Source organism: Dendronephthya gigantea, unplaced genomic scaffold (assembly GCF_004324835.1).
Source record: "Dendronephthya gigantea isolate DGI-Jeju-01 unplaced genomic scaffold, DenGig_1.0 000602F, whole genome shotgun sequence".
Lineage (NCBI taxonomy): Eukaryota > Metazoa > Cnidaria > Anthozoa > Malacalcyonacea > Nephtheidae > Dendronephthya > Dendronephthya gigantea.
Window position 1 is genome coordinate 1 of NW_021163612.1, and position 20,596 is coordinate 20,596.

Genomic DNA, 20,596 nt, shown 5'->3' on the forward strand with positions numbered 1-20,596 from the left:
ACTTGGTCTTGAAGCTAGAGGAAGAATTGCATACTGTAACATCTTCATCGTCCAAATAATTACACATCCCGGCAGGTGCAGTATAAATTTTTGAAAACATTGTTGAAACAAGCATTATATGACTGCAGCCTCGTTAGAAATGGCCTTAAACTTTTGCAGTCTTTTGTCTTTTTTGTCACCCAGTTACATTTTCGAACTTCTGGTCAAAGTACGAAATCACTCGAGAAAGTGATTTCATTGTCCGTTGCAAGTGAGTTTATGAAGTGGTTTCCGAGCTTGTTTCAACATTTCATTTGTTAAATTGGATGTGCAAAGGATTTTAGGCGATTATTGGTTGGAGCAAGCTCTGCATGATTCAATATGCCAGTATTGCAGCAAAATATGTTGTTAAAACTGGGAAATGAAATGCATACATTATTTAAGCAAATCTTCTTCAATGTAGATCAAATTGGTGGTGCAATACAAAGACAGTTCGCGGACGCCTTGAAAAGTATGTTACAGTAGTCTTTGAATGATAGAAGAAGACTTAGTGGTAGAAATTTGGGGAAAGGGCCTCGTATGTTGATATTTTTTGACGTTTATTGCTGTAATAGCTTTCTTGTAACTCCCCTTATCTACATGTTTTCAAGCAGTCGTTAACCTGGTTTCCTTTGTGTCGTAATTGTTGTAAACAATCATTTTCGTAAACAATCATTTTCACGGATAAAATCTAGTCCAATCTTTCCACATTATAGCATCCCAGGTAGTTTTTCAGAACGGCGATGCATTAGGGTCGAGCGAAAAGAAAGATGTGCAACAAGCTGGCACATTTACGGTGCAATCATCTCAACCTGTGTGTATTAAAAGTAAACCTGCATGGCAGGTAGTTAATGAAAAATGAGACAATTCATGTATTGCTGTAGCTAAATTAAGTTTCTTGTTTTTTAGGTTCATGTTCAACAGCCAGCGAATGACGGTTGGAAGAGGAAGCAACTGGATGTTTGGTCAACCAGCAAAGCAGCTGGTGGCGTCAAAGGTGATCAATTACGTCCACCATAGCATTAAGCTACAAGATGATCTTTTGTATAGTCATTTTTTAATAACGGTGATTGATTTAGGAAACCTATAACGGCTCTTCATTACTTTTTGACGCTCTTAAGAAGTTCTACTGTATAATTCTACAACAAATCTGAGGAATTACAAACCGATTTCATATTCTAATTGGGAAACTCGTATTTTAGGCTATTCTCTGCTAGTTGGGCTATTCCCTATAGTTATGCTGATCGGATTCATATCTTTACAATTACGTGTGGCTCCAGGAAATCTGATCAGAACTTTTCATGCTACAGCGATATACCAGTGGAATTCAAAACCTACATGTCATCAAGAAACATCAGATGTTTGTTGGAATCCTCAAAAGTTCTAAACTCTTCGTACAAAAACAGGTAGAAATTTTTTTAATATATATTTTGAAAGGAGAGTCTCTAACCCCTCATCGTTTCTGGATTACTACTACTTTTAAGCGGTGTACATGCAATAATACCACTACACTATCAGTGGCAATTCTAAGGGCGTCCCCTTTTCCACAGGAACAACGTGAACTACTTGACAAAAATGGGGATTGCAATAGGTAAGTTAAAAAAATTAAATCGTAGGAAAATGTCTAGTTTCATGTTACCTTTTAATATAAAATTTGCCCAGGTTCGTCCAGATGAATTGTTCGTCTCTTGTATAAATACAGCTAATGTGATTTTTATACAGATTAATCTTACTGGACCTTTTGATGGTGCTTCCTTAGGTCGAAATTCTAAATCGGTTAGGGTTTTGTGTGTTGTTAAAACTGATATAGGAACGATATTTCATATCCTAGTCCGTTACGTTAATTCACAATGATTATCTTTTGTTTTGTAAGAGTTTTGATCTATGGAACCGACTTGAGACACAAAAAACTATTTTTGTTGAGCCACGACGAAAAAACGAATTTACAGAGGTTAGTTCTATTGCCATCCAGCAAAATCTTAAGACTAGACTTTTTAACAAATGAATATATAGTTAAACAGTTCATCTGTACGTTTTTACGAGGACGAAAAACGGATCATTTTGATCAGGAGGTTATGTTCAACTAAATAACTCGCAATGAACAAGCTGATTGAGGTTTGTCAAAGGATTTATGGTCTGTTTTAGGCAATGGAAGGATTTTATGAAAACGTTCGCAACCCATGCAGAGAACAAGCGTGCTGTTTCTTGTCGTTTGCCAAAGAAAGGTATGGTGTCTACTGTATTTTTTCGACGTATTAATACCAAAGTCTTTAAACACATACATTTAAGACGGCTTGTCAAGTTTAAAACCTTGTATAGTAATAAGCTTGTTGGCGAATCTGCTGAAAACCTGTCAGATTTGGTGGAAATAGGTAATAATTTCATGTCCAGTGTCCGCGAATATAATCCTTGATTCAAATCTTTTAGTATAAGCAATTAGGTCAGGGTTAGGGTGAGGTTTAGAATTAAAAGTTAGGAATAATTTCGTGCATCCTGGACATGAAACAAGTTATGGACATGAAACTATGATCGAAACATACAAGTCAAACACATCCTGATAACAGACCGTCAAAAAAATTGATACGAGCCTCGGATGTTTTACAAGAAACTCCTGTGTTTCTCACGTTTAGGTCAGAAAAACCGGGAAACGAAGATTTAACTGTTGAAATTGACATTTTCTATTGATTTTTGTTTGAGACCGAAAATATGTGTGCCAGGATCAGGTGACCAGCTGTGCATTCACCCCCAGGTTCTTGAACAAGAAACACACACGGCCAAGGCAAGTGTAAATGACTTCATTGACCGTTGGTAAATAGGCTTGTAGCTCAAATTCTACATACCATGTACCCATTTTCTTACACGGTCGATACACTGAATAATTTACTATCTACTGTATAGGTGCACAGGTTGTATAACCCCTCGCGATATTTTGCCCTTAAAATAAGGTAGTAATCCCCACAGTTCATAAAAGTTCTCTTGACTATTTTCAGAGGCATTTGTGCCATACAAAGGTGTTATCATGCAAAGACGTGTCATTATATAATTTGCTGCAACAAGGTACTACCACTAAGAGATGTTTATATTGGGCTATTCGGCCATTGCCATTGGCGTATACAGTATCGTCAGATATTGTTTGGTATTCACTATATTAAATATACACACTACATTTAGGCTCAACTCAACATATATATGCATGAGCGATATACTTATGCTGATCGGATTCATATATTTACAATTACGTGTAACTGCAGGAAGTTTAATCGGAACTTATTTCATCCTACAGCGATATACCAGTGGAACTTCAAAATGCACATGTCATCAAGAAACATCAGATGTTTGTTTGAATCCTCAAAACAGTACCCGACTCCGCAGTTTTAAATTCTTCGTACGAAAACAAGTAGAAATTTTGTAATATATTTTGAAAGGAGAGTCTCTAACCCCTCTTCTTTTCTGGATTACTACTATTTTTAAGCGGTGTACATGCTATAATACCACTACACTATCATTGGCAATTCTAAGGGCGTCCCCTTTTCCACAGGAACAACGTGAACTACTTGACAAGCCTGGGTATTGCAATGGGTAAGTTACAGAAAAATAAAATCGGAGAAAAATGTCTGGTTTCATATTACCTTTTAATATAAAATTTGCCCAGGCTCGTCCAGATGAATTGTTCGTCTCTTGTATAAATACAGCTAATGTGATTTTATACAGATTAATCTTACTGGACCTTTTGATGGTGCTTCCTTAGGTCGAAATTCTAAATCGGTTAGGGTTTTGTGTGTTGTTAAAACTGATATAGGAACGATATTTCATATCCTAGTCCGTTACGTTAATTCACAATGATTATCTTTTGTTTTGTAAGAGTTTTGGTCTATGGAACCGACTTGAGACACAAAAAACTATTTTTGTTGAGCCACGACGAAAAAACGAATTTACAGAGGTTAGTTCTATTGCCATCCAGCAAAATCTTAAGACTAGACTTTTTAACAAATGAATATATAGTTAAACAGTTCATCTGTACGTTTTTACGAGGACGAAAAACGGATCATTTTGATCAGGAGGTTATGTTCAACTAAATAACTCGCAATGAACAAGCTGATTGAGGTTTGTCAAAGGATTTATGGTCTGTTTTAGGCAATGGAAGGATTTTATGAAAACGTTCGCAACCCATGCAGAGAACAAGCGTGCTGTTTCTTGTCGTTTGCCAAAGAAAGGTATGGTGTCTACTGTATTTTTTCGACGTATTAATACCAAAGTCTTTAAACACATACATTTAAGACGGCTTGTCAAGTTTAAAACCTTGTATAGTAATAAGCTTGTTGGCGAATCTGCTGAAAACCTGTCAGATTTGGTGAAATAGGTAATAATTTCATGTCCAGTGTCCGCGAATATAATCCTTGATTCAAATCTTTTAGTATAAGCAATTAGGTCAGGGTTAGGGTGAGGTTTAGAATTAAAAGTTAAGAATAATTTCGTGCATCCTGGACATGAAACAAGTTATGGACATGAAACTATGATCGAAACATACAAGTCAAACACATCCTGATAACAGACCGTCAAAAAAATTGATACGAGCCTCGGATGTTTTACAAGAAACTCCTGTGTTTCTCACGTTTAGGTCAGAAAAACCGGGAACGAAGATTTAACTGTTGAAATTGACATTTTCTATTGATTTTTGTTTGAGACCGAAAATATGTGTGCCAGGATCAGGTGACCAGCTGTGCATTCACCCCCAGGTTCTTGAACAAGAAACACACACGGCCAAGGCAAGTGTAAATGACTTCATTGACCGTTGGTAAATAGGCTTGTAGCTCAAATTCTACATACCATGTACCCATTTTCTTACACGGTCGATACACTGAATTAATTTACTTCTACTGTATAGGTGCACAGGTTGTATAACCTCCCTCGCGATATTTTGCCTTAAAATAAGGTAGTAATCCCCACAGTTCATAAAAGTTCTCTTGATATTTTCAGAGGCATTTGTGCCATACAAAGGTGTTATCATGCAAAGACGTGTCATTAATATAATTTGCTGCAACAAGGTACTACCACTAAGAGATGTTTATATTGGGCTTTCGGCCATTGCCTTGGCGTATACAGTATCGTCAGATATTGTTTGGTATTCACTATATTAAATATACACACTACATTTAGGCTCAACTCACATATTATATGCATGAGCGATATATTATGCTGATCGGATTCATATATTTACAATTACGTGTAACTGCAGGAAGTTTAATCGGAACTTTTTCATCCTACAGCGATATACCAGTGGAACTTCAAAATGCACATGTCATCAAGAAACATCAGATGTTTGTTTGAATCCTCAAAACAGTACCCGACTCCGCAGTTTTAAATTCTTCGTACGAAAACAAGTAGAAATTTTGTAATATATTTTGAAAGGAGAGTCTCTAACCCCTCTTCTTTTCTGGATTACTACTATTTTTAAGCGGTGTACATGCTATAATACCACTACACTATCATTGGCATTCTAAGGGCGTCCCCTTTTCCACAGGAACAACGTGAACTACTTGACAAGCCTGGGTATTGCAATGGGTAAGTTACAGAAAAATAAAATCGGAGAAAAATGTCTGGTTTCATATTACCTTTTAATATAAAATTTGCCCAGGCTCGTCCAGATGAATTGTTCGTCTCTTGTATAAATACAGCTAATGTGATTTTTATACAGATTAATCTTACTGGACCTTTTGATGGTGCTTCCTTAGGTCGAAATTCTAAATCGGTTAGGGTTTTGTGTGTTGTTAAAACTGATATAGGAACGATATTTCATATCCTAGTCCGTTACGTTAATTCACAATGATTATCTTTTGTTTTGTAAGAGTTTTGGTCTATGGAACCGACTTGAGACACAAAAAACTATTTTTGTTGAGCCACGACGAAAAAACGAATTTACAGAGGTTAGTCTCATTGCCATCCAGCAAAATCTTAAGACTAGACTTTAACAAATGAATATATAGTTAAACAGTTCATCTGTACGTTTTTACGAGGACGAAAAACGGATCATTTTGATCAGGAGGTTATGTTCAACTAAATAACTCGCAATGAACAAGCTGATTGAGGTTTGTCAAAGGATTTATGGTCTGTTTTAGGCAATGGAAGGATTTTATGAAAAACGTTCGCAACCATGCAGAGAACAAGCGTGCTGTTCTTGTCGTTTGCCAAAGAAAGGTATGGTGTCTACTGTATTTTTTCGACGTATTAATACCAAAGTCTTTAAACACATACATTAAGACGGCTTGTCAAGTTTAAAACCTTGTATAGTAATAAGCTTGTTGGCGAATCTGCTGAAAAACCTGTCAGATTTGGTGGAAATAGGTAATAATTTCATGTCCAGTAATATAATCCTTGATTCAAATCTTTAGTATAAGCAATTAGGTCAGGGTTAGGGTGAGGTTTAGAATTAAAAGTTAAGAATAATTTCGTGCATCCTGGACAAGTTATGGACATGAAACTATGATCGAAACATACAAGTCAAACACATCCGATAACAGACCGTCAAAAAAATTGATACGAGCCTCGGATGTTTTACAAGAAACTCCTGTGTTTTCTCACGTTAGGCAGAAAAACGGGAAACGAAGATTTAACTGTTGAAATTGACATTTCTATTGATTTTTGTTTGAGACCGAAAATGTGTGCCAGGGATCAGGTGACCAGCTGTGCATTCACCCCCAGGTTCTTGAACAAGAAACACACACGGCCAAGGCAAGTGTAAATGACTTCATTGACCGTTGGTAAATAGGCTTGTAGCTCAAATTCTACATACCATGTACCCATTTTCTTACACGGTCGATACACTGAATAATTTACTATCTACTGTATAGGTGCACAGGTTGTATAACCTCCCTCGCGATATTTTGCCCTTAAAATAAGGTAGTAATCCCCACAGTTCATAAAAGTTCTCTTGACTATTTTCAGAGGCATTTGTGCCATACAAAGGTGTTATCATGCAAGACGTGTCATTAATATAATTTGCTGCAACAAGGTACTACCACTAAGAGATGTTTATATTGGGCTATTCGGCCATTGCCATTGGCGTATACAGTATCGTCAGATATTGTTTGGTATTCACTATATTAAATATACACACTACATTTAGGCTCAACTCAACATATATATGCATGAGCGATATACTTATGCTGATCGGATTCATATATTACAATTACGTGTAACTGCAGGAAGTTTAATCGGAACTTATTTCATCCTACAGCGATATACCAGTGGAACTTCAAAATGCACATGTCATCAAGAAACATCAGATGTTTGTTTGAATCCTCAAAAAGTACCCGACTCCGCAGTTTTAAATTCTTCGTACGAAAACAAGTAGAAATTTTGTAATATATTTTGAAAGGAGAGTCTCTAACCCCTCTTCTTTTCTGGATTACTACTATTTTTAAGCGGTGTACATGCTATAATACCACTACACTATCATTGGCAATTCTAAGGGCGTCCCCTTTTCCACAGGAACAACGTGAACTACTTGACAAGCCTGGGTATTGCAATGGGTAAGTTACAGAAAAATAAAATCGGAGAAAAATGTCTGGTTTCATATTATCTTTTATTATAAAATTTTAATATCTTGAAGTTAATTCTTAAAGAAAATTGTACTACGAGGATGGTTGCTTTCGGATTTTGCGGGAAAATTTAGATAGTTCGATCCTGCGATTTCATGAGTCAAATTTCACCAGTGTAATATAGTACAAATCAACATAGAAATTCGTATCGTCAATATCGTCAATTGAAGAAACAATAGGGTGAAATGTCAGTATTTTCAAACAGCTTTTGGAAATGAACAGGCAAAAAAACACGTGCTTTATATGTAACAAGACGCCTACTAGGCGTTATATGATCGCGTCGTTCACAGCGGCGTAGCCAGCCCAGCTATGCAAATTTTGTGTCGTAAATGTTCTTAATAATAAAAATGAACAATATACCGAACTATAGTCGCATGTTGAAAGCAGGAGAAACACAAAACAGCCCATTTCGAAACTGCTTGAAATCCTTTAGTGCAGGCTTACTCTGCTCGGCGTGTGCAGTTAGTTGTATGTGTAATGAGTGTAAAGATAACACTTGCTAGCATTTTGATCGCTTTATTGATTCTACTTTACTGCTTCAAGTTCGAAGGTGAAACGAAATATGCCCAAAGTGAATACAACACGTGATATAACTAGCAACTTACCTGTGCGCAGGTTCCCGATTAGGGTGATATGGCCCGCAGCTAGCGACGCTGGGGGTTGACCCGAGAGGAAAATAAAAAAAAAACCAAGCCGAAACTATAGATCGCTGTCGCTACGCGACGCGATCAATAATATAGTGCCTTTATCTATTTCACTTTCCAATCTGACACTGGGATAGTCCGGATGTTTTGCAAAATAAAAGCAGCCTTCTTTCTTCATGTACAGGTCCCTCTGTTCTCCAATGTACGTCACTTCCGGTGAAAAAGCCACGAAAAAAAGCCAACTTTGAGGCCAAAATGAACGAATGCGTCATCGAAGAAAGAATGCGTCAACAGCGCGCCATAATTAAGCGCTCGACCGCATCTGAAGCTTTACCTCCAAAGGTCGCAGAGAGTGTAACAAACGAAAACTGCTCACCGAGAAACATTCTGCGAAATGGTGCAACATTGCTAAAGAAGCAAGAGATCTTAGGTCTCGCCTACAGAAACAAACATATTACGCAGGTATATGAATTTACTATGCTATAATTGCAACTATTTCAGCATATATAAATACTGATCCAGATTGGTACTGATGGTTGAATAGCTGATATTGGTTGAGCAGGTAATGATACTGTTTAGCAGATAAGGTTTTTGAACAATCTGGTGGGAGGTTTCAGTGTGCAATTATGGGCAAAATCCAGGCAATTATATATGGCATATGTTCACCACTTGGCGTAGCCAAGATTTAACTTCACAGTTGTGAAGTTAAAATACTTTTTAAGGGTCATAAGTAGCTTTCTTGTTTTTCAAAGCTTTTTACGACAGTTGAAAAATTAGGTCACTATCCAGTGGATAACTTTATCCATGCACCTTTTGAACAACTGGCCACAAGGCTGTAAACAGGATTTTTGCCAGGGGGGCACTGTGTGTGTTGAGGAACAGGTGCCCCCCATATAAGGCTTATGTCATCACTGATATAGTGCAAAATTACATGATTTCTTCCAACAATATATATAATACAGGTGCTCTATAATAGTGCTATTAGTTTTTATAAAGCTTTTGTAGATTTCAATGAATGTAGGTGACAAATGAAGAAATCCTATATTAGATGTCAACCATATTATAGTCCAAAAGGGTTGCTGGGGCAAACAAACGTCATGATCTGCTGCCAGCATTGTTTTATCTTTTTATTTGCGCTGATGCAAACGCCGTTCAGCAGCCTTCAAGAGTTTTACTAAACAGATTATTGCAATGGACATTTCTATAGGCATATCGTCGATGCCATTCTCTAAATTTTAAAATTCACAATGACACATGTTGATAACCACATATTAACTCTAAGGGCCTAACTCTAAGGGCCTAACTTCACGGGCGCCTGTTCTCGGCGAAATGCGAAATATTTTGCCTGTTTCTTTTGAATTTCGACCGCTTGAAGCAGGAGAAATATTTCGCATTTAGCTTGAAAATTTAGCCCGTGGAATTAAGGCTTAAGACAAAAAATTTATGCATACAATTTCAAAAATTACTTACCCTTTCATGATATTAAGCGAACACAAATACATTTACACTACATTTTTAACATAAATTATTTCCCATTGCTGGAAGCCATCTTGTTCCAGTCGCGTATTCCAGTTAGAGTTGATAAACATAAAACAAATGATTCGCGCGGCTTTTGCTCTACAATGGAGATTACAAGAACATCATTTTCACACAATTGAAAATATGATTGTATATAAATCACAGAGGGTCTATACTGTATAGTACAGTATGTATTTTGTGATATCTATAACACAAAAATATACAGAAAAAAATACAGGTTGTTTTCTTTCATATACACATATACCTGGTAAGAAAGCTCCATTTTAATGAGATTTATCGAACTAGGATATGTGCGAATTTGTCATTTGTTTATAATATTCAACAGCAATTTCAAAGATTTACTTGCCTTTTAAATTCTGATTTTCCTGTTGGACGGGATAGTGAAGCGAAGAACATTTGATGAGAATATTCGAAGTGTATACAGCAAACAACAGCTGAACATCACGTGTTTTATGTAGAACGAAGTTTGGCTGTGAATAGCCAGTTATAAATCTTCAATCTCTTTACACCTAGGTTGAAAGAAAGCTCCATTTTAATATGATTTATCGGATTAGGATATCATGGCCGTAAAACGCCATATTGCCACTGGGTTTAAATTTACTATATTTGCGAATTTGTCAGTTTATCATATTCTACAACAGTTCCAAAGATTTACTTGCTTTTAATTCGGATTTTCCTTTGACGCGATAGTAAAGCGAAGAAATACGATCATACTGTCATACATTTATGAGAATATTCGAAGTGTATAGAGCAAACAACAGCTGAAATCATGTGTTTTATGTAGAACGAAGTTTGGCTTGAATAGCCATTTATAAATCTTCAATCCCGTTTACACCTAGGTTGAAAGAAAGCTCCATTTTAATAGATTTATCGAACTAGGATATCATGGCAGTAAAACGCCATATTGCCACTGGATTTAGATTTACTATATTTGCGAATTTGTCAGTTTATATTATTCTACAACAATTTCAAAGATTTACTTGCCTTTTAAATTCTGATTTTCCTGTTGGACGGGATAGTGAAGCGAAGAAATACGATCAAGTGTATAAGCAAACAACAGCTGAACATCACGTGTTTTATGTAGAACGAAGTTTGGCTGTGAATAGCCATTTATAAATCTTCAATCCCCTTTACATCTACGTTGAAAGAAAGCTCCATTTTAATAAGATTTATGGAACTAGGATATCATGGCCGTAAACGCCATATTGCCACTGGATTTAAATTTACTATATTTGCAAATTTGTCAGTTTATCATATTCTACAACAGTTCCAAAGATTTACTTGCCTTTTCAATTCCGATTTTCCTTTTGGACGGGATAGTTGACCCATTCAAGAGAGATGTAAGAGTATTATTTAATTTTGACTTATCCGCCGTTTAAGCTATAAATGGCCTTGATACAACCGGGGCCGGGACTATAAGTAAATGTGTGGAGCTGTATTATTATTATAAATCCAGACTGTCTTAGAGCGTTTTGAGATCGTTTAGATTGTTGTACGAGAGTTGTTTCATGAAATTGTTGTAAATTGAAAATAGAAGTAAAACCAGCGTGTGCAGGTTAATTTACTGAAGGAAGCTTGCCAAGAATTTAGTGAAAATATTTGACAAACTTTAAGCAGTTTTCATTATTGGCTGAATACCAACTGTATATTTACGGTCTACACAAAGGTCTCGGAGATGTCAATTTCAAAACAAAAAGTCAATTTCGTTTAAACTATGTACTTACAGCACGGTTTTTACCCTGGGTGACACATTGGACGAGACGAGGCAGCTCGTCGTGAAGAGAAGCGTGGCGTCATAGAATTTCACGTCGTTGGGAACTGGCTGCGAGGACAGCTCTCTCAAAAGAATATTATGTGGTTGATTGGCTTAACAAAAAGTATTTTCATATCAACTAACGCAATGCCGAAAGAATATATCACGAGATTGGTTTTGATCAGTAAGTGAACCAGTAAATTTTAGCTGCAAACTATTGGCACGGTCAAAATGGATGCGCTGTGCTTTAAATTGCTGTGCATCAAATTGGACGCAGGCACCAATTTTAGCTGTCCCGTGCTAATAAATTGACTACATCATTCTATAAAGAGCTTCTTGCTACTTTAGATGTTTTGGTTGTTGAATGTATGCAAATATCATCGTAGATAAATTGTACTGATAATTTGCTCACTTTAACTTAATCTAATGATCTGCCATCTGAGCCACTTTGTTTAGCAACAAAAGAACGAGACACATTTTTACGGCACCCATGTATAAAAACTATCGCACAAGGTAAATTTCATTCAGTCTCGAACAACGGGTTTTCACTTGTGTTAAACATTACAGACATTAAAATAATCTCCGGTTTTCTTAAACACCGTTTAAAAAATTGAAATCTGGATTACCATCACGCATTCATAAATGGAAAAAATTGTGATTAGCTAGTATTTTTGTCAAATTGGCTTCTAATATCCGCTTGCATTAAAATATGTTTGCTAATTTGCATGCTAGCCCGGACAAATAATTATGATCTTATTAACTCTCCTTTTTTCGGCGTTCTGTGAATATAAATTGTTTTTAAATGCAAGCGTAAATTGAATATACTAACCAAAGCCAAAGCGTAAATTGAATATGTTAACACATTGAGTTTTATTAACACACACTCGATCTTTTTTATTTTAAAATTTCGTCCAGTTTCGGTCACCATTCATATTGGTAGGCATGATATCTCTTGAAGAATGATTCGATTGGATTTTATAACTTATTGTATTAATTATATATAATAAATGTAATATTACACTAACTCCGGTAAACTCGAACCCCCGGTAACTCGAACAATTTTCCTTTCCCTTAGGGAGTTCGAGTTAGCGAGGAACTATTGTATTTTAAAAGCGCACTCGAACTTGTTGAGTGGGAGTCATAACATTTCCATGGCGGTATTTCCACTCGAATAAGAGCTTAATTTTCAGTGTTTTTCGTTAAATCTTTGTATCGATTAAGAAATAACTTTCTCTTTATCGGTGATGACAAAATTTGTATGTCACACTCAATGAGTGTGAGTGTAACACAGCCTACAGGCGAGAGTGTGGATACGGAAGAATTACTGATAATCGTTTGATATTTATCTGTTTTGAGAGCGTAATGTCCGAAATTTTTGTATTCGGTGTTTATAGACAGAAATTTGAGTTTCTGCAGAGATCGTTTATGAAAGTATGGGTTAATGTTTGTCGCAGATAAACTACCCGAGGTAGAAATATTAGCAACATCTAGTCAAGAATTGTGTGACAGGCAGGAGATGATTTTCTGCAGTTGTCAGCATTAAAATTGGATCTTGCCAGTCACGGAAAACCTTTGCACTCTAAAAAAAGATGTGTTTTCAAACACACCAAGGTGTGTTTTCAAACACATAAAGGTGTGTTGTGAAACACACTTTTTTGAAAAAAGAGTCATAGGTGGGTTGATAAACACACCTTACTGGGTCACAGAACACATCTTGGTGTGTACAGAAACACACCCGCCCGTGTCAACTGACACACCTTATGTTAACACACCTTTTTCTGGAAGAAAAGGTGTGTTCAGCAAACACACCTTTGAACACACCATGCAGAGAGCACACCTTGCTTTGACACACCTTGACAGACACACCATAGAAGTGAGCACACCATTTTCTAGAGAAAAAGGTGTGTTCAACAAACACACCTTTTTCAGAACACACCATGCAGAGAGCACACCTTGCATTGACACAACTTGACAATGACACACCATACAAGTTAACACACCATTTTCTGGAGAAAAATGTGTTCAACAAACGTTCGTGAAAAACACAACTTTTTCCAGAACACATGTAGAATGCTCACTTTCATGTCACACCTTGACAAAGACATACCTATCTGCACATATCCTATAGCACACACCATTAGGAAACACACCTTCTTGAGTGAAACAGCTTTACCTTTTTGGTTACCATACAGTGGCAATATTTCATTCACAATTAATCACAAAGTCTTCTACATTTGAACTATCTTTTTCAACTATATAAAATTTTCCATTAGATTTAATAATATGCAAAACCCCATGCCAGGGTAAGTTTTGAATTACTACAACAAGCCTTTCATTAGTTTTATGAACTTGGTAGCACATAAAATGTCTGTGGAAAGCAGATGTCTCCAAAACTCGAACAACAAAAAATTTTCTATCTTCCCAAACAACGATTTCTTCCACCACCATAAACCGGATAATCTCTCTCACCAATCTCATCCATTTCCTGCAGTCGCAGAGCACATCCTGGCTTGTAAATTATGCCATGAATCTCCACATGCCTAACATGCCTAAAAAATTAGATTACAATGCAATAGTTCATTTGATAAACATAAGATAGTATGATTCATCTCATCCCAAATTCAGTTTTTGCCTGATAAATCACAGTGATATTAAGAGATAGTTCAGTTGATAAATAGTAGCTAGATTGAATATTGTAGTAGTTAGTCCTTTATTATGTCATATAAATGATATAATTTTTTATTCATAATTACATTAAAAAACAACTTGGCAATATTAAACTGATAAATATTACCTGCTTCCTTTACATGGCTGTGCCAGTTGATCAACACTAGCAGCTTGAGCTATCATGCCAAAATATGGATGGCTGTGCAAATCAACATTGTGATCGCCTTAAACAGACATTAGGAAACACATGAAAAAATAGATTTAAATTGGAATAATAGCTGTATATGCATATTTATACATATGTAAAATTACAAATTTTTATAACTATATATGCATTATTTACCTAATCCAACAACATCACCACTATACAGGTAATTAGTCAAGGGCTGCTTGGGAGAACTCAGAAGGTTCCAGCACATGTTCCTAAATAAAAAACAATTACACCATGATTAGTATGATAAATACACAATTCTGTAAAAAATGTATAATTGAAATACACAAATCTACACATTTATTCAAAATTAAGCCTAGAGTGATAAAACACAGCTACTTTAGAGGGGTGGAATACAAGTCAATCTAATTGTGCACAATGATTTTAAAAAAATATACCTTTGATGGGAAAATGCAAGTGATTTGGGGACATTTTTAAAGTTCTTGGTAATTGAACTTTTCAGGAAACTGTGTTTAGCCTCAAATCTCATGGTCCAGATATTTCTAGGTGGCCCAAACCTACAACGCAAACATTTAATTATAATCATCAATAATTTAATAGGATGATGTTCTCTAACTCAAAAATAATTTGGAAGTAACTTTTACATCAATAATTTTTTACCTAACAATTTCATCAGGTATATGTATAAGATAATGCATTTTTGGAATTATGGATGCATTAGGGTAGAGATTTTTGAACATTTTGTGATGATCATTAATCATAACTTTCAAATAGGCAGCATCAGCCTTTGTTATTCCTGGAGAAGTACAAATTTGAACAATATTCCAAAGTTTCAGCAAACAATGCCAGTTTTCCAGTTGCTCATCCACTTTATCACCAATCATGATTGGCAAGAACCTGAATAAACACCACATTTGAGATGCTGCAACAAAAAGACTCAGGTTAAAATAGCATTACATAGTCTACATTTGGTAGTTCAAGACAATTAGGCTGCATAAAGCAAGACATATAAATTAGTTAATACTTTCCCAATGACTGCAGTGAAAGAAAGGGTTTTAAAAGTATATGTACCTGATTGTTTAAGCTTAGCTTCAGTGACACCATTGATTGTTTCCCTGTAATTGCAGTTGGCTTATTCTTTTTGTTCATGTATCCATAATCAAAGTTTTCCATCCTCCGATTTAACTCTTTGAGTGTGATACATCTGCTTTCATCAATCAGATACTTCAGCATCAACTTTGTTTCATAGGGTACCAAGCCTCCAAAATATATGCATTATATCTTCAGGATGCAAATGCAAACATCAAAATGTTGCACCTTATCCAACACACTTAATCTGTTTACCCCATAGGTTGTGGAAAGTTGTTCACGGATGTTTAATGCATTATCTTCATCTTCAATACATGCACATATTTGTCTGTGATTATCCAAATCTCTTTCTGAAAAGTCTTCAGATAAAAACTAAAACAGAAAGGTAATCCAAATGCACATTGTGTAAATTGTAAAAATGCCCTTATTGCTCAGCAAAATATCTCCCAAATTACAGTCAGGGAAAAAAGCTATTTCTTCAAATTATAGCATATTTACCTTATTGTTGGTCTCCAGTCTTGTTCCCATACAATGCCTACAAATTCGCAATGCTCCTCCAACACCTTCCTTGAAACCACTGACATAGTTGCTACCAAGTGTATCTCCAGTCCACAATAACAGATCACCTCAAACACACGGGCAACACCATTTATGGTAAAACAGTGACCATTAGCCTAAAATATAGGAAGCTATAATGTTGGACAAATTTGCATACTAGAGGAATTTTGTCTTTTTTTTTCTTATATACATACAATACTGTAATGCATAAAGTAAAAATACCTTCGCCAAACAATTGACATCCTCAATGAATGGCATCAAAAGATTATCGATCCCAAATGACTTGATGTCTTTTGTTTTAGCAATAGCTATAAGTTGTATACTGCGGATGCTTGATCTAAACATTGGCCTTATATTGCCCAGCACAAAGTAAAAGACACCTAAAAACAAATTTTATATGTGATTGGGCAGCTAACATGCTTATGAAATAAGCTGTTCATAGATTCATAGACATAATATAAAGACACACACCAATTTTATGAATCTTTGCTTTTGAACCTAAAGGATTGGCTATTTCTAGATCATCATAATAGCCCAACAGCTGCAGGGCATCACTGTGGAGGGAGAATACTGGATGACTCTTGAAAAAATCCCCATCCATTACATCTCGAAGAACACCATCACATGAAAAATGTGGATTTTCAACTTCCTTTAAAACATCTGGGTTTTGAAGAAGTGCCTAAAATATATGATCAAAAAAATGTTTGAAAAAAATATTTGCAACAAATGGATGCATCCAGTGATTTGAATCTTGAAAAGCCAAAGTAATGGCATTTAGCACCAGAATAGTGACATCAATTTTTGCTAGTCTTTCATATAAAATATATTTTACCTCCAAAGTCTTTAATAATGGAACTTGATAACCAAAAACTGTGACACGTTTAAGTATTTTTCTCCCTTGTCGAAAATCACTTCTCCACTGTTTTCCCATCTCAACTTCTATTGGTTCCTGCAAATCAGTTAAAAAAATATAAAGCAAGCTGACAAAGCTGGCAGCTGGTTCAGGTTTGGTAGGTTGGTAATTACCACCAAATTGAAATGACGCTTAAAATATGATCTTTGTTGGTATTCTGAATCAACTCCGTCGAAGACACTCTCTGCTGAAAATAACTTTTCCACATCTTGGTCAAATTGCAATTCTTGACCAGGATTACTGTTTATCTTTTCGACAAGCGATTTTTTGACTATGTCCAAATACTCAGTTAGTAGATTTTTCGCTGAATCTTTGACCAAGTCCACGGCACTCTGGGTGAGCATACCTCTTGTTTTGGAACATAAAAGGAATTTGGCAGCATGGCGTTGCATTAGACTTCGTGCTTCTCCCTCGTCAAACATCTCCTGAAAATGGTTCTCATTTTCCCCATCATTTAAGTCTTCTTCCACTGTTAAAGCCTCATGCTGTCTGTAATAATGTTTTTGGAGACTGTTTATCTTTGTAAACGACCGTGGACAGCTGTTACAAAATATCTTGAAATTCGGCTCGTTTGAGTGTATTTAACCAAGTGATAAAAAAAAGCTTACTTTGTCCGCTGCAACATACAAAATTACAGTAATCGCAGCGAAATTCAGTTGACTCGGCCATTTGTATATACTAAAAACACATTATTTCGCCTTGTGCCTTACTGCTTTTAATACTTAGTTTATTTCCCAGTATGTTTTCAATCGATATTCGCCGAAAAATTGGAGCATTTGCAAAAGGCCTGGGAGCCATTCTATTCTCTCACGGTAATGTTACCACTGGGAATACCATATATGTATTTAAAGTAACACGTGACCGTAAGTCTGCCAATAGGAATTCCCTATGGTGTGATGCGGGAAATTTAGACCTGCTTGTAAAAATTTGACTGATATCTTGCCCGTTCGACGTTCCAAGAAGATTACTCACAACATTTACTCCGTTTTTTAAATATAATTTCATCACAAGTATGGCTGTGTGTTTAGTAGCAATGTTCACTGAAGACCTTATTGCTCACTTGTTATCAAAAGGCATCTCAAGAGAAATTTGCGATCAACTGAAAGGTATGCCTCATGTGGTTGAACCATTGCCAAAATGCTAAAGCGTTTAAGTTTTTATGTGTGCGTTAAGCTTTCTATTTTATTATACAGTTTAATGAATACGATCTACTAACAGTTTATGATTATAATGTTTCAGAAAATGCTATTGATGGGGGTACATTGAACTTTTTGATGCAAGACATCGACGAATTCAAAGCGGTCTTACCTAAATCTGGCTATCGAATTCAACTAAAACAAAAATTGGCCTTTACTTTATCTGCGACAACAGAAAACGTAAGTTTACTTTGTTTAAACAGGATATAAATATAAACTTTGATTTAACAAGAATATTAATTTGTCGTTAATTCCTTTAGTTTGCCTAACAGGCTTTTATATAACAGTACTAATTGAAAATTATAAGCCGAGAGAAGGCACTGTCACATTGGGCAATTGAAATAATCAATTGTATTCCCATCACTAATAATGACTACTTCTCAATATTTTACATGAAAGTATTTACTATTTGTCAATAATAGGAAAAAATGCCTCAGCAAATTGTGATGCCACATGATGATGAACCACACACATCAGAGCTAGAACCACCAATGCCAACTGAACCACCTTTGCCAGTGGAACCACCTTTGCCAGTGGAACCACCTTTGCCAACCATGGCATGTGAAAGCAGTGTTGAAAGTGTGAAAGCAGGTGTTCAAATGAAGAAACCACTCAAGAGTCCCAAACCTATTACTAATAGTTCAGATGCCACAGCCCTACCAAACACTCTCCCATTTCCTGAGAGTTTCTCTGTGCGAGTGCAGATGGCAATAAAAAATGGCTCTGTTGCCCCTGAGCGAACACAGCTGATTGCAGATGTAGGGACCTTTTATTATGGTTTGTCCAGCCACCCAAAGCAAGGTGACTACAAGAGGATTGCCATTTTAGTGTGCGAGAAATTCCCTGAGTTGAGAGATTCAATCAAGCAAGCTATTGGGTAAGTGTCACAAGAGGGAATATTCTGTATATGTACTTAAAATATACTTGTCATGGCAATGATCCTAATCCCAAATATCATATTTTGTCTACATATATAGGTATCAATCCAGAAACAATTGTCGCAATTCTTCAGAAACCTTCGGCGGCGGACAGTTAACAAAGCGATGCATGGACAACCCCATGGTGCAAATGAAAGTGCATCAAAGAAAATAAAACTGACTGCAGAGGATGATGAGCAAGCTCAAAAAAGAAATATGGAGCTTTTGAAAAAAGCAAAACCTGGTGCAATGGCTCCTAAGACATTTGCAAAACTCTTTGTCGACACATTTAATGAGCGGAGGAAATTTATCGAAAATCAAGCTACATCTTCTACAGAGGTCTTGGAGGAATGTCCATATCTTGGTCATCCAAATGTTGTAAGTATCTTCACATGATGTCTTGTGCAGTCATGTACACATGTAGTTTTTAGGGTATAATATTAAAACAATGGGTAACCCTATTGAAGCAATGGCAACTTGTTTCAAACACCTGCAAAATGTCTTTGATTATCTTAATTAGGTAAGAAAAGAAGTTAGCAGAATCATTGGGCAGAAAAATTGGGAAAAAGAGGCTGAAAAGAAGTTGGAGACTGCATTGAAAGCTGTCATACAAATTAAGGATAAGGAATGTGAAATGAGAAGTGAACAGGTTGTGGAGGCTGTGGAGTAAATTGAGAGAAAGACAAAAAGGAACAAAGGAACAACAACAAGTGTTCTAAAATTCAAAGATGTATGTATTTGTCAATTGCACCTTGCACACTCTGTAGATAGCTGTGGCAAATCAATGATCTTAATCTTTAGGTTTACCTCAATGCTGGAATTGTAATTAACTGTTTTAATTTTTTTACAGCCTGCATCCACCATGAGACCAGAAACCTTGTTCAAAGACAAGAATGTCGAGTTTCGCTTGGTTGTGATTGGGTCTCCTGAGGAGGTCAACCAAGTTTTTGTGGCAGGTGAAGACCAGTCATTTATTGAGAGTGAAGGTATACTCCAAGGTTTGATCGACCTGCTTTGTTGTTACTATGCATATCACGTCTCCTACCCTGAAAGTATGGAAGGATGCTTGCTTTTCCTACAAGACATTCTTTTGCCAACAAATGATGGCAACTACAGAGGAACAAAATTTTCCTCATTTATGGCAAAGGTGCACCAAGGAATTAAGGACAATTCTGATTAGAACAATTTATACATGCCTGGACATTCATGCTTATATTATATGCATGCCATATATTTAAGGCAAATTATTATTAAGGCAAATTTTCCATATGACTTTTAAATATTTGTTGTGAATATATGTAAGTGTTTTCTTGTATGATAATGTTTTCTATTTTTAATACATATTTCACTGTTTATGGACAAACTGTTCTGACTATTCATTCTATTTAGATAATTGCCCTAGGCAATTTGATCTTGTGTGTTGGGTAGCACACCTTAGTGTGTTCCAAAACACACCTTGCACCACCTAGCAGTATGTGTCTTGGAACACACCAAAGTTGTGTAGGAAAACACACCAAAGTTGTGTAGGAAAA

At 36.0% G+C, this 20,596-nt stretch overlaps 3 protein-coding genes and 2 long non-coding RNA genes across 8 annotated transcripts; 4 read left to right on the forward strand and 1 right to left on the reverse strand.

Moving 5' to 3' along the window:
- LOC114543955 lies at positions 1–489 on the forward strand. The gene is made up of 3 exons (XR_003690254.1): positions 1–75; positions 184–250; positions 443–489. It is a non-coding gene; the product is annotated as an uncharacterized LOC114543955 (long non-coding RNA).
- An 859-nt stretch (positions 490–1,348) lies between these two features.
- On the forward strand, positions 1,349–5,582 carry LOC114543959. 4 transcript variants are annotated; one of them, XR_003690256.1, is made up of 8 exons: positions 1,349–1,424; positions 1,569–1,609; positions 3,881–3,958; positions 4,153–4,232; positions 4,703–4,784; positions 4,996–5,063; positions 5,286–5,387; positions 5,540–5,582. XR_003690256.1 is itself a non-coding variant. In XM_028562741.1 (7 exons), the coding sequence occupies exons 1-6, from the start codon at positions 1,377–1,379 to the stop codon at positions 5,042–5,044; spliced, it is 378 nt and encodes a 125-aa protein (XP_028418542.1). In that variant the 5' UTR covers positions 1,349–1,376; the 3' UTR covers positions 5,045–5,063; positions 5,286–5,502. The 4 variants fall into 4 exon arrangements, 2 of the variants coding, with proteins under 2 accessions (XP_028418542.1, XP_028418543.1); XR_003690257.1 differs by having other exon boundaries at positions 5,286–5,399; positions 5,540–5,581; XM_028562741.1 differs by lacking the exon at positions 5,540–5,582 and having other exon boundaries at positions 5,286–5,502.
- Positions 3,063–11,686, forward strand: LOC114543960. Its single transcript, XM_028562743.1, has 4 exons — positions 3,063–3,075; positions 7,507–7,547; positions 8,445–8,722; positions 11,526–11,686. Exons 2-4 carry the CDS (start codon positions 7,544–7,546, stop codon positions 11,544–11,546), a joined length of 303 nt encoding a protein of 100 aa, XP_028418544.1. The 5' UTR covers positions 3,063–3,075; positions 7,507–7,543; the 3' UTR covers positions 11,547–11,686.
- A 2,279-nt stretch (positions 11,687–13,965) lies between these two features.
- LOC114543958 lies at positions 13,966–17,524 on the reverse strand. Its single transcript, XM_028562740.1, has 11 exons — positions 17,065–17,524; positions 16,871–16,987; positions 16,510–16,717; positions 16,261–16,418; positions 15,979–16,154; positions 15,463–15,506; positions 15,052–15,313; positions 14,829–14,948; positions 14,563–14,642; positions 14,347–14,443; positions 13,966–14,101 (listed from the first exon to the last, which is right to left on the reverse strand). Exons 1-11 carry the CDS (start codon positions 17,371–17,373, stop codon positions 13,966–13,968), a joined length of 1,707 nt encoding a protein of 568 aa, XP_028418541.1. The 5' UTR covers positions 17,374–17,524.
- A 1,714-nt stretch (positions 17,525–19,238) lies between these two features.
- LOC114543957 lies at positions 19,239–20,591 on the forward strand. Its single transcript, XR_003690255.1, has 3 exons — positions 19,239–19,442; positions 19,585–19,794; positions 19,915–20,591. It is a non-coding gene; the product is annotated as an uncharacterized LOC114543957 (long non-coding RNA).
- Positions 20,592–20,596: the final 5 nt, after the last annotated feature.